The sequence below is a fragment of the Rhineura floridana genome, chromosome 14, assembly GCF_030035675.1.
Source record: "Rhineura floridana isolate rRhiFlo1 chromosome 14, rRhiFlo1.hap2, whole genome shotgun sequence".
In the NCBI taxonomy this organism is placed as follows: domain Eukaryota; kingdom Metazoa; phylum Chordata; class Lepidosauria; order Squamata; family Rhineuridae; genus Rhineura; species Rhineura floridana.
Window position 1 is genome coordinate 27,830,678 of NC_084493.1, and position 13,211 is coordinate 27,843,888.

Below are 13,211 nucleotides of genomic sequence, written 5' to 3' on the forward strand. Positions count from 1 at the left end.
ATGTTCTCTGAAGTCTGGACATGATGACATTTGTGATATCAGGTGATTGACAGGTTGGAAGCCTTGCCCACTTGCAAAATTTGGCCTGCAAGGCAGATCCTGTTAAGAATCTGGCTCATGGACCCAAAAAGGTTTCCCATGCCTGATTTAGGGCCTAAAAGAAAAGGGGAGAGAAAGCCTTCCTCGGCCTCTAGCCAATCAGAACTAATGCAATGCAGAGAGGGGGAAATATAAAAAGAAAACTGGTTGGTTGGAGGAGTGTTGGGAGAATGATAGGATCTGTAAGGGGATGCTGCCTGAATCTTGTTTATGCCTGGGGAATAAAAGTGGAACACAGTATTGGGACCCACCTAGTACTTTTACTGTTCATTTGACCACAGTCCAGATATAGTCTGGTTGTGGGCATATAGATGATGGGTGAAATGAGGCAGGTGACCAAGTGCAGGGAAGAGATGCTACTAATGAGGAGCATCTGAGGCCTGTCACAAGGTTGTTTGAACAAAATGCGATATAAGTCATAGGAAGGGTAGTAGCTCAGAGGCATGCAGGGAACCTCGGGCCAGTCATGATCTCAGCCTATTACAGGATTATGTGACAACAGAAGGCATTGGCTGGGGACTTGGAAAAAGAAGAAGAGAACCATCGAGCTACTCTGGACTCCTTGTAGAAAGGGCAAGATAATGAATCTAAATGTAGCTCTCATCCAGTCCCATATGATCCTCTGGAACACATTCAAAATATAAGTTGATAGCTATAGGTCCACAGAACAGCCTTTCCCAACCAGTGTGCCTCCAGATGTTGTTGGACCACAATTCCCATCTTTCCTGACCATTGGCAATGCTGGCTGAGACTGATGGGAGTTGTAGTCCAACAACATCTGGAGGCACACTAGATGGGAAAGGCTGCCATAGAATCTATTCTGAGAATGACTAACATTGGATATCACCCATAGACTTGAAACTAGTCTCAAAGCCCAACTAGATAGGATCAAAATAATCCACCTCAGCCTGGAATACATGGAATTGAACAGCAAAATATCTTAAGAACACATCAAGGGGAGCCCTATTGGATCAGACCCAAAAGGCACATCGGCTCCACCATCCTTTCTGCATAATAACGGGCATTTCCAGAAACCTCAAGAACAGAAGATGAAGGAACCACCTCTCCCCCTCTCCCAATCAACTGGCATTCAGAGGTTTCATTTGGCCATAATGGTTGCTCATCACTGATGTACTTATTCTTCTTGAATGTGTCTCTTTTTAAAAACCACCTAAACCAGTGACCAGCACCATATATCCTATGGTTGCATATTCCACAATGATTAAGCATTGTGTAAAGAGCTTATAACTGACTGTAATTTTCCAAAGTCCAACAAGAATTTTAAAGAGCAGCTGAAATGCCACTCAGGGCAAATCCAACCTTTAGACAACTAACTATTGCTGTCCTGGGCTCCTACTGGGAAGAAAGGGTGGGATCTAAATTAAATAATAATGAATAATATGAGGATTTGGCCTGCATCTGGCAGCAGATTTTGGTGTACCATTAAAGGAACAGCATTTTTCCTATAAATTATATTTTTATCACTGTGAAGTATCAGGGTAGAGAAGAATGGGGAGAGAAAGAATGCAGTATCTGGATTTGCTCAGAATTGGTTTCATAAGTTTATCTATTATTTTATTTATTTATTTTTTAGATTTATATCCCACCCTTCCTTCCAGTAGGAGCCCAGGGTGGCAAACAAAAGCATTAAAAACATATACACACAAAAAGCTTAGAAACAATTTTTTTTTAAAAAAAAGCTTTAAAAACATTTTAAAAAGCAATTCCAACACAGACGCAGACTGGAATAAGGTCACTGTTTAAAAGGCTTGTTAAATGAAGTTTTCCTTCTGATAAATTAGTGATTTGGTGGTGTGTGTTTTTTACAGTCAAATGACCAGCTCTAAAAGAGCAGAAATGTAAACAAGCTACTTTAAATGCCATTTAAAATACAGAAGACAAGACTGTCCAAGAACTTTACCCAGGTTTTCTTTTACGTTTCAACTTGACAAGCATTTTGAATCCTCTGGTGATGGAGGTGTCATCATTAGCAAGCTATTTTCATGTTCCATTTCTCAACAACAGTTAACTACAGTATTTCCTATTTCTTCTGGGTGGTTCTCAAATTCAAAAAGGGCTCTTTTGAAATGTTGTACTCTAAAATTGTATTGATATTCCTAGTCATGTTTGATAGACATTTGTTTGGTGTCTGACACTTTAGTTTCTACTTGTGTTTTATACTCCTGGTTTTAAGAACCTTCACCTATTGTTGTACTAACCAGGTGTTCTGTCAGGGTGTTCTAACCTTCTAAACACAACTGGCAGAAAACAAGTGTTCTGGCATATTGGTAGACCAACCTGGTAGAAATTGCCTCAGCTTTACATTCTAGCCCTTCAAATTTATCAGAAGAAAGACTTCTTTTATGAAACCAATTCTGAGCAATCATAATTTATGTCATACATATAGAACAGTGTATCATGATTAACTCTGAAGAGAAAAGGAGTAAGTATGACTATGGAAAACTGGCTTCTAACTTTTCTTAGGAGATTGGGTGATGTTATGTCTGCATTGGACCTATAAAAAGTGTGGAGTATATTCTACACTGTACAGTAGGGCCCCACATTACGGCGTTCCGCTTTAAGGCGTTCCGCTGATGTGGAGCCTTTCATTTTCAATTTTCAATGGTTTTTTCCACCTTTTGCGCCGTTTTCGCATCATTAAAGTCAATGGGGGTTCCGCTTTACGGCGGGGGTCTGGAATGGAACCTGCCGTATAAGCGGGGCCCTGCTGTATTTTAAATTGTGTGAGACAATGTGTGTGGACCTACAGACTGAGAAGCTCTAGCTTCGCTATCAAACAACAATGTTGCAAGTATAAGGACAGTTTGCTTCCTATAAAAAGAATGTTTATTGGATTCATGGAATATATGCCCCCCAATCACATACTAGGCAGCTACATGACTGGTGTTCCAAATCAACACTGCCTCAAATGTTAAATCTCACTCAGCTCGCTCTACTTAGCCATTTTAGACTGTGTCCATACATTCCACGGCTACAGAAGTTGTTTAAATAATGCCACAGCCAGAATGTTACTTTACTGGTCAACACTAATTTTATTGCCAATGATGTTTGATCGATTTTAGGGTAACTTGGTGTCGCTGACTCCGAATATGGCATCGGTTTTGCTCGATTGGCTCTAATTTTTGAGATAATGGATGCCCCCACTGAAAAACATAACAAATTCAAAACATTTAATGGTCAGGCATAGCCTACCCACAAATGACATGGAAACTGTCTCAAATCATACAAAAGTAAACACATGAAATACCTAATGGTGTTGTATTCAGTACAATAACATTAAAACAAAGTAAGCTGATTCAGATAATCACAATGAATGCATAGAAAAACGCTGTGTGTACAATTTTCTTTTATGTGGGGCATCAGGACAATCACGTTGGAGGCTCCAGCAGTAGTCTGCCATCATGTGTCTGTCCCATCTGCCTTGATACCTTTCCTCCATCACCTTTATATCCTGATGGAACCTCTCCCCTTGTTCCTCACTAAAATCACCAAGATTATCCGGAAATCTGTCTAAGTGGCTATGGAGATAGTGTACCTTTATGCTCATATTAGTACCCAAATGTTTAAAGTTAGCGAGCATGTTTTGCACCAATTCTTCATAATTGTCTGCTTTGTGGTTACCCAAGAAGTTCTTGACAACTGAGACATAACTGCACCAGGCAGAAGCTTCAACATCATTCATAAATTTAGTGAAATTCAAATCATTGATGAGTTTACAAATTTTAGGACCATCAAAGATTCCTGCTTTTAGTTTTTCCATAGTCAGTCCAAGGAACGATCTACAAATGTATTTGAAGCAATCACCATCTTTGTCCAAGGTCTTAACAAATTGCTTCATCAGTCCAACCTTGATATGGAGTGGTGGGAGAATGATTTTTTCCTCTGTCAACCAATGGCTTGTTAATGATGTTAGCTGCATGTGTTCCCTTGAAGGCCATGTCACTTTTTTCCAATGATCTCGCTTTGCCCTACTATCCCACAAGCAGATGAAACAAGGGTACTTCGTGTATCCACTTTGCTGCCCAAGCAAGAAGTTCACTATCTTTAGATCAACACAAATAGACCACTGGTGCTCATGATAGCAGAGCTTCTGCAAGACCATTTTGATATTTTCATATTCTTCTTTAAGTTTTGTTGAGTGAGCAATTGGAAGAGATGCATAGCGGTTACCATTGTGCAATAAAACACATTTCAAGCTTCTGGTGGAGCTGTCTATAAAAAGCTGCCAATCTTCTGGTCGATATTCCAGTAGTCCCATTTGGAGAAGTCCAGGAATGTTATTGCAGTAACAAGTTCTTCATCTTGGCTGAAGTATGGAAGAAGTCCCTCCTCTCTTGTCCGATAAGCTGTTATGTTAGCTGTAGGCTGTAGACAGTTCTTTTCCATTAGCCTGGATGCTAAAAGTTCAGATGCTTGCTTTGACAGACTGAGGTCTTGTACCAGATCATTGAGTTCTTTTTGGGAGAACTGCTCAGGTGTTGAAAAGCTTTCTTCATATCCACTTCCAGGGCTACCACCTGTGCTACACTCCACGTCCAGCATTTCTTCAACATCTGACAATGGAAGGTCAGGCAGTGAGGTAAACACTGGTATGGGAACGTCTTCACTGTGTGGCACAGGTCACCTTGCTGAGTCCAAATCAGGATACTCCCACTTATGTTTCTTGTAGCGATTGAAGCCTTTCACATTCACAACACAAAAATAACAATCATCGTGATGGTTTTGCAGCTCTCTCCACACCACAGGCATACCAAAGTTTAAACGTTTCCTTTCTCCATTTTCCCACTGTCGTAGGCACTCTACACAGGTTTTGCAAACCTTATGGGGAACCCAAGACTTATCTTGATCTCCAAGCTTCACTCCAAAATAAGCAAGATATGCTTGTTTTACAAAGTCAGTGATGTTTTTTCTTTGTTTTTGCAGAGTGTATTCGCCACCAGGGCCGGCTCCAGGAATGCGGGGGCCCTTGGACATTAACCTGCCCCGGGCCCCTCTGCTTCCCGTCCGCGATCCCATGGATCGCAAGACGAGCTTCTGAACCGCCCGCCATCCCCTGCGCTTCACCTACCTTTCTCTGCTGTTTGCGCAGGGTTGCCATCAATAAAGATGGCGGCCGAGGTTTCTGTAAGGGACTGAAGCCTCTGCCGCCATCTTGGTTGATGGCATGCAGCGCGCACATTGCTGCCATCAACCAAGATGGCGGCCGAGGCTTCAGTCCCTTACAGAAACCTCGGCCGCCATCTTTATTGATAGCAACCCTGCACGAACAGCAGAGAAAGGTAGGTGAAGCGCGGGGGATGGCAGGCGGCTCAGAAGCTCGTCTTGCGATCCGCGGGATCGCGGAAGGGGAGCAGAGGCCCCCCAGGGGCTCCTAGAGCTGCGGGGCCCTCGGGCCAGTGCCCAACCTGGCCGCCTTTTGGAAATGGCCCTGTTCGCCACAAACGTAGCGGAATGCATTAGGATTGTTTAAGCAGTCTCTTTGTGACGAACTCATATTCCTCTTCAAAAAAAACAAAGTATCAATATGATGTTATATGCAATGGATAAACTTGCAAAACAATGTTCAAGAGTAAAAAGACAGACCAAACCCTGCTGCATATGTCAGAAGCTACAGGTCGTATTGGGGTACAATGTCATTTGAGGGGTATCCATTATCTCAAAAACTAGAGGCAATTCGGCAAAACTAATGTCATTTTTGGATTTAGCACCCCGAAATTCCAATGTGTGGTGATAGGGTGGGGGAAGAATGGAAAAGAAAGGTATGTAGAAAAAGACAACCCTAACAATGGCCTCATTCTCTTGAATTCAGTTGGTCATGTGGTTTTGTAACCTGAACTGACTTCTCAGCAATACCAACTTCCTTGAACTGTACAGGAACAATGAAGCTCACACCAAGGTGGAGAAAGCTCCTTCGAAGATGAAGTTACATGTAATGCAAGGCAGCCGTGAAAAAGTACCAAGTGAGCTCCCTAGAGAGAAAGCATGCCCCAGATCAACAGGAACTGATGCGTGTCTAGCAACTATGACCCACTGTTCGGCCTTAGGGACTCAACTCTCTCAAACGGTGTTCACATTACACTTGTTCTGTCCTTCTCTTCAGAACTGAACATCAGCCGCAGTTCTCAAGTTTCAATCATAGTAATAATTCAAAGGTTCAGGTACCAATCAATGTATCTTATTCCACTCATCTATATAGCACCACACAATATGCTATGCTGAAAATAGAAAGGAGCAAAGCTAAACTAGTATATATGCCCCAACTATGTAAACTGTATTGCATTTAGTAGATTGTACGCTGTACACCACTTCTGAGTGCTTTATGGTTGAAAGACACCCAAGAAAACAAAAAATTAAGTCAGGCTTGTTATATAGCTTGAATTATCTTAACTGCTACAGAGACGAAATCAAGGTGATATGGATACAAAAATCTAAGGGTGTACTGGCTACCCAGATTTGGAGGAGTAAATATGCCCATGCTGCATGTTAAATGTGTCCCACATATAAATTTAATAAGAACATAAAGAGGAGGAGTCTAGCTGGATCAGACCAAAGGCTCATCGAGTCCAGCATCCTCTTTGTCAAAGTGGCCAATCACATGCCCACAAGCTGGGCGGGAAGGCAACTGTCCTCCCTCACTGTTCCCCCCCCCAGCAAATGGTATCCAGTGGCATAATGCCTCTGAATATGGAGGTTCCATTTGTCTTCATGACTGACAGATCTGTCCTTCCCCACTAACTTGCTAAATCTCCTTTTAAAGCTATCTAAAATAGCAGCAATCACATTATGTTGTGGCAATAAATTCCTTATGCATTGTGGTAAGTACTTTCTACTGTCTAAGTTAACTGGCAACAGAATCAATATAATCTGATAAGCCTTGAATCTTGTATACCCTCTTATGAGAGGCGCTTTCTTCACTTAAAATAATAGCAAATGGATTTCATAATTTCCCCTAGACCATGAATAAAATGAATGCTGAAACTTGCTAGGCTTTTTAAAGGCACTAGTTCTCCTAGTTGCAGAGAAAAATGGGTTTGAATACTACAGTATAAAGCCTCTTGAAAACATACAGTGACTAACTTTTTGGTATTTGCCAATAGCAAGTCTGTCACTCCTAGGCAGCTCAGACCAGCCTTCCTAAGATAAGTATTAGCATTCCCTGCAGGCAACAGCCTTGACTCAAAGGTCTGATCTCTGGCAAATATTTTTACACAATAGGCACATCCTAGTGCTAAAAACTAGCAATGCTGGTAATCTGAAATGCAACATTTTCCATTAGCTCTAAGCTGTTAAGGACCAAGTGATTTGTATCCTTGGTTTACAGCATTTATGAACTTCCCAGAGAACTAAACTATGTCACTACATCAGCAATATGCCTTAAGAGCAATATTAACTTGGAAACACTGCACTGGCCATTATTTTTACAGTACAAAAGAAAAGCTGACCACCATATAATTGGTTTCACTGTATCTCATCTCTTCACATCTACTTCCCTACATGAAGCATCATCTACCTTATCTAACTATCCAAAATCACCTCCATAATCCAAAAATAGGACCAGATGTTGCATAAAGTTCCCGCACATATGCCTGGGTCTGCAGCTACATTTCTGCTGTTACAAAGTATCCTAATCTTACCTTGGGACACGTGATCAAAAAGGGCCATAGTTCAGTGGTAGAGCATCTGCTTTGCATGCAAAGATCCTAGATTCAATTCCTGGCATCTCCAGGTAAGGTTGGGAAAGCGTAACTGTCTGAAATCTTAGACAGACACTGCTAGCCAGTGTAGACAAACCCAATGGTTTGACTCAGTATAACGTAGCTTCTTGTATTGCTAAGAAGCCAAAGGATACACAGTCACATAAAAGTTGCTTGGATGTTAGTACAGATTACATGTTAAATCCTACAAAGTTATAAGATAATTACACATGTCTTGGTCTAACAACAAATAACAAATGGCATGTCAAGTCTCCTACTAACACATTACTGTGCTACAGACAGGGTCTGTTCAGATATTGTTTTTGGTAGAGCAGCCTTCCCCAATCTGGTGTCCTTCAGATGTTTTAGATTACAACTTCCATTAGTCAGCACAGAAACCTGGTCAGAGGTTTGAGCATGCATGCACTGCCTATTCATTTAGTAAAATCTGATCCAGATTATACTATCCGAACACAGCATCTCAGGCAATTTTTTTAAAAAAAAAAATCTTTTGGAGGTAGATTTCTTCTGGTGAAACAGTCCATCCTATACAAGAAGACACCTAGGAATTACATCCAAGAGTCATACTTTACACAAACGTCAAAAGCAAACAAGTTACCGGCAGTGCTTACACGACTCATTCCAGGATTATACCATTAAAGAACTAATTCAGTTTTATAAGCCCTACAAACTCCCATTTACAAAGATGTGAGTTTTCCATAAAGTATTCCAATGCAAATGGAAAATGTTACATTGCTAATTACGCTATGCAAATTAGGGTAATTTGCATCAGATTTTTTCCAGTTTGAATTGGAAATTCTTCTGATGCCTAGGAGAGTGATCAAATTTAGCATGTTTATTTTACTCATATTTAGTAAATAAAGCTAAAAACGTTGAAACTGTCAAGCTTGCCCGATATTATATTTTTAATTGGCATCCATTCATTGTTATTAATGAACTTATGAAATGGAAAATTACATGCAGAATAAAGGACTGGAAAACATTTTCTATCCCACATATATATAAAAAATCAGTAAATTTTAAGAAAGTATCCCACTGCTCCATAGGCTCAAGCTGACTCACAAGAGTTCTAATCTTTACAAAATTGAAAACATCCAGTCGGTATTATGTATACAAAAATGTTATACTACTAAAACAACTGGAGGAAAACCCTTCTAAGAGCTGCCAAAGGATCATGCTACATAACAGTACAGGACTAGAAGTTAGTAACAACTGAACTGTAGAAGTACTATTTATAGCAATGCTGTATTTGTTTATTAATATACTGTTATCACGTTCCTTAGCCCTTCCAGAGCCTTTTTTTAAAAAGACAGCTGGGATAATGAATCTGGCATTACAGTAATTTGAACGCTAGCCCGCTGGCTCTGGGGGGTTGTACTGTACATACTATCACGTTCTTAAATTATATTGACTTAAATCTGATTATGCTGATCTCATTTGCATAGTTAACGTTCCTGCCCATCTCTCTACCTTCTAGAAATGTTCGCTAAACTGCTGTCCTACTAACCAACAAACATCACCTTAATAGTGGCAAATGCAAACAAAAGCACATCTATTAACCTCTTGCAGCCCAGCTATACTTAAAGTTAAAGACAAGGCGAATAGTAATTTAATGAACAATTCACGTAAGCAGCACACATGGACAATCTCGAGTAATCTGGACACTCTGTGCTGTGCAAAATCCCATTTACATTTATGTTTTTTTACCTATGTGTAGTTTTTATTTGTAAGCCGCCCTGAGTTCCAGTTTTGGGGAAAGGGTGGGGTAAAAATAAAGATTTATTATTATTATTAACATTGTAATCCCATTTACATTTTCCTAGTATGGGACACACTCAATACACACATTCTCCTGAAGATGATACGGTGGTTGCTAAGCAATAGCAATAAGTTTTATGTTCCCTTCTCCAAACTGTTGGCAAAGATAAGTTGATGCTGTGAAGCAAATGGGTGGTACCTCAAACGGATCAACAGAAGCTGGCTCTTCCTCTTTTCTTCATTTCCCACCCCAGACAGCAGCATTGTTAACAACACACCCAAGCTTATCCATTATTGATAAATACCTCCAACAAAGCAACTAATTTAAGGAGTGCAAACTATATTAATACAATCTGAGGCACACAATCACTGCAACAACTCACAGACACTGTGCTGTTCAAACAAATGAAAAGCAAAACAAGATACTCCATTAATTAGGAGAAAGTTGAATCAATGGTAAACCCCCTCAGAATACAGCTTACCATGAACACCCTATTCATAGGGTCGCCATAAGTCGAGATCGACTTGAAGGCAGGTCATTTCCATTCATGCAGCTATTTTTCATCATCGTTGTGCTTCAGTGACCTCATTTTGGACATAAAATTTCAATCCTATAAGGCGGCTTTCATTTAACCAAAATACTTCCATCTCTTCCATCCCCACCCACAAATATGCACACACATTTGTGTGCCAGATTAAAGCCTGGGATGGCTGATCTGCTTTAAGCATGAGTCAAATGCATATATAAGTATGCAGTCTTAAAAAGGATGAATCCTTCCACTTTCTGCCTTTCATTGCAATGGAAATCCACCTCTGAGGCACAAGTTAATGTTTTTGGGGGGAGGGGGCAGGCAAGCAAGATTACAAGGAAAAGAGAAGTGGAGGAGAGAATTTGCAGTGATCTGATCCCAAAGCCATGTCTGAGCTCATCATTCTGGATTTGATAATCACCAATGACTGCTCCTTGGGGCTGCTTACTGCGGTAAATCCAGTTTTTCACTCCTGCAATTTGAACTGAATCCCTACATCACCTAGAACATAGATTTTGTATTATAGGGGCTTTCTTCCCCATTCCAGCCTTCAATTGATGCGTTGACAAGCAACAACTCCCAAGCGTCATCCCCTCACTACCTCCCCTTTCATAAAATCTGGATCACCAGGCCCTGCAACAAAGGCATATCTGGAAGGTGTTGCTGTAGCATCTATAAGACACACAACATTGTCCTTCTGATGCACTGTTCAAGCTTGCCAAGGAGCCATAGTATCCATACACAAACTTCCTGGAAAAATCCTCTTAGGCTCAACGTAATTTTTAATTTTTATATAACACCTAGAAATGAGGATAAGGTAGTGTTAACACTGCATCAGTTATTATTTTATTTTTACTTATTTTATTATTGTATTTATATCCCACTTTTTACCCAAGGAGCTCAAAGTGGCATACATGGTTTTCCCCCTCCTAATTTAATCCCCACAGCAACCCTGTGAGGTAGGTTAGGCTGAGAGGCATTGACTGGCCCAAAGTCACCCAGTGTGCTTCATGGCTGAATGGGGATTTGAACCCTGCTTTTCAGAAGCAACAGAGAGAAGAATCTCTCCTTACAAACTACCTGCTCTCTTTCTCCCCAACCGTCCCTCCCTCGCGGCAGCTTTTCCAGGGCCCCCCAGGAGGCATGGGGCAAAAAGTAAACGCCAGCATTTCCTGGGGGCGGAGGCGTGCACGCGCGCGGAAGCACGGGCGAAAGGACCCACCCCAGGCGAACCTGGGTGCCCGTGGGTTTGCAGGGGAGGAAGTCACTCCAGTCGCCGGCAGCACCGTTCTATCGCGCGCTCCCCTCCCTCTCCAGCCCCTCAAATGCTTTCAACCAGGACGAAGGAGAAAGACATGAATAGGCAGCACGATGGTGGTGGAAGGAGGAGGGCCGCAAGGCAACGCTCTCGCGGGCCAAGACGACATTGAGAATAAAAGCGAGCGGGGGGGGGGGCGCGTCGAGAAATGAGAGACCGACCTGGCCTAAGCCCCCTCCTGCTGGCGAGGCCGCCGCTCCTTCCTCTTTGTCGTCGTTGCTTCGGGAGGAAGGGCGGGATATAAGTGGAATAAGTAAATAAAGATTTATACAACAGATTTTACCTATTTTATTTTATTTATTTGGGCCTTTAAAAAAACCGGCCAAAGCTCTCGTGTGGCTTTATCACCTTCAATCCGCTTTATTATTGCGCTACCGCCAACAGGCTGGGATCCAAATCCCAGGAAGGGCGGCATACCAATGCTTTAAAGGAGTTAGTTGCACATCTTAGCCTATATTTTATGTCATGTAATTCTGTATATTTATACGGATGCATACGTGTCCTTGTGTAAATATACAGAGACAGATACAGCGTATAATGTGTATCAACGGCAGACGTTACGTTATGTATAGACACACACCTATATACAGCATATAAGTCTATAGCTATATATATATGTACGGGGGGGAATTAAGATAAAGCGCCCCCCTTTACCCTCTCGCAGCGCACGCCGCGGCCTCACCCAGAAAATGAGGTTGAGAAAAACGAGGACGGTCTTGGAGGAGGTGATTCCGCATTGTCCCATGGCCTCCGCCGCCGTCACCGAGATACCCTCGTCGTCGTGTTGTTACTGCTTCTGGCGCCGGCGCTCTCTCCCTCGCCTGGCTCAGGCTCCCTCAGCCACAGCCGCCGCCAAGCCAGCTGGCCTATACTGCGTGACTCCTCCCCCTTTGTGAGGCCGAGCGGCGATGGGAGGGGGAGGGAAAAGGAGAGATGGCTTGAAGGGACTTAAGATGGCTGCCGGCGGCGCCGGCGGCCGCGTCTTGTGACGTAGGAGGCGAAAAACAGAGAGCGAGAGAGGCGGGAGGGGGCTCTAAGATGGCGACCGGCCGGATTTGTCGAGCAGGGGAAAGCGCAGCGCAGGCGCGGGGCTCCTCTGTTTAGAAAGGTATGCGCGTGTGTGGGCGGACTCCAAAGACTGCGGCTGTCGTCTCCTTCACACGTGACAGCGCTGATTTGGCTCGAGGTGGGAAGGAGCTAACGGCGAGTTAGTGACTGAGATGCTGGCGGGTTTGGCGTCGACTGAGGAGAAGAGTGGCTGCTGCGGAGTAGAGAGACCAAAAGAGAAAGGGGGTGGAGGTGACTGAGTAAAGTTAAGGAGCGATATCCGCCGCAGCGCTCTTTCACGCGACTTGTCCTTCCGGGCATGTTCACACGTGACGCAGGCAACTCCTCCCCCCGGGGGGGCGTGACAGCACTTTAAGGAAATCGAGGTTAGGTTTGATTTTATGGGTGGACCACGAGGGGGAGGCGGTTTAGTGTAAGCTTTCCACACGCTGCCTGTCTACACGTGTGGCAGAATGAGGTGTCAGAGTGGGCTTCAGTGTACTGATGGGACATATCCAAGGATGAGTGCGTAACAGACCCTCCCCCTCCCCCCTGTTGCTCACAGCAAATGAAAGTTGGATGAAACAGTTTATCTTGACCCATCCCAGTCTGGGTTCAGGCCTGGTTATGGGACTGAATTGGCCTTGGTCACCCTGATGGATGACCTTTATTGGGAGAAGGACAGGGGGAGTGCGACCCTGTTATTCATACTTGATCCCTCAG

The 13,211-nt window shown here is 42.9% G+C and overlaps 1 protein-coding gene across 1 annotated transcript in view; it reads right to left on the bottom strand.

Moving 5' to 3' along the window:
• TSPAN3 (tetraspanin 3) overlaps positions 1-12,675 on the bottom strand; it is a 30,180-nt gene extending 17,505 nt beyond the window's left edge. Inside the window, exon 1 of the mRNA XM_061595785.1 lies at positions 12,124-12,675. Within this exon, the coding sequence (XP_061451769.1) occupies positions 12,124-12,186 (63 nt within the window). The 5' untranslated portion in view covers positions 12,187-12,675. The remainder of the gene's footprint in view (positions 1-12,123) is intronic.
• Positions 12,676-13,211: the final 536 nt, after the last annotated feature.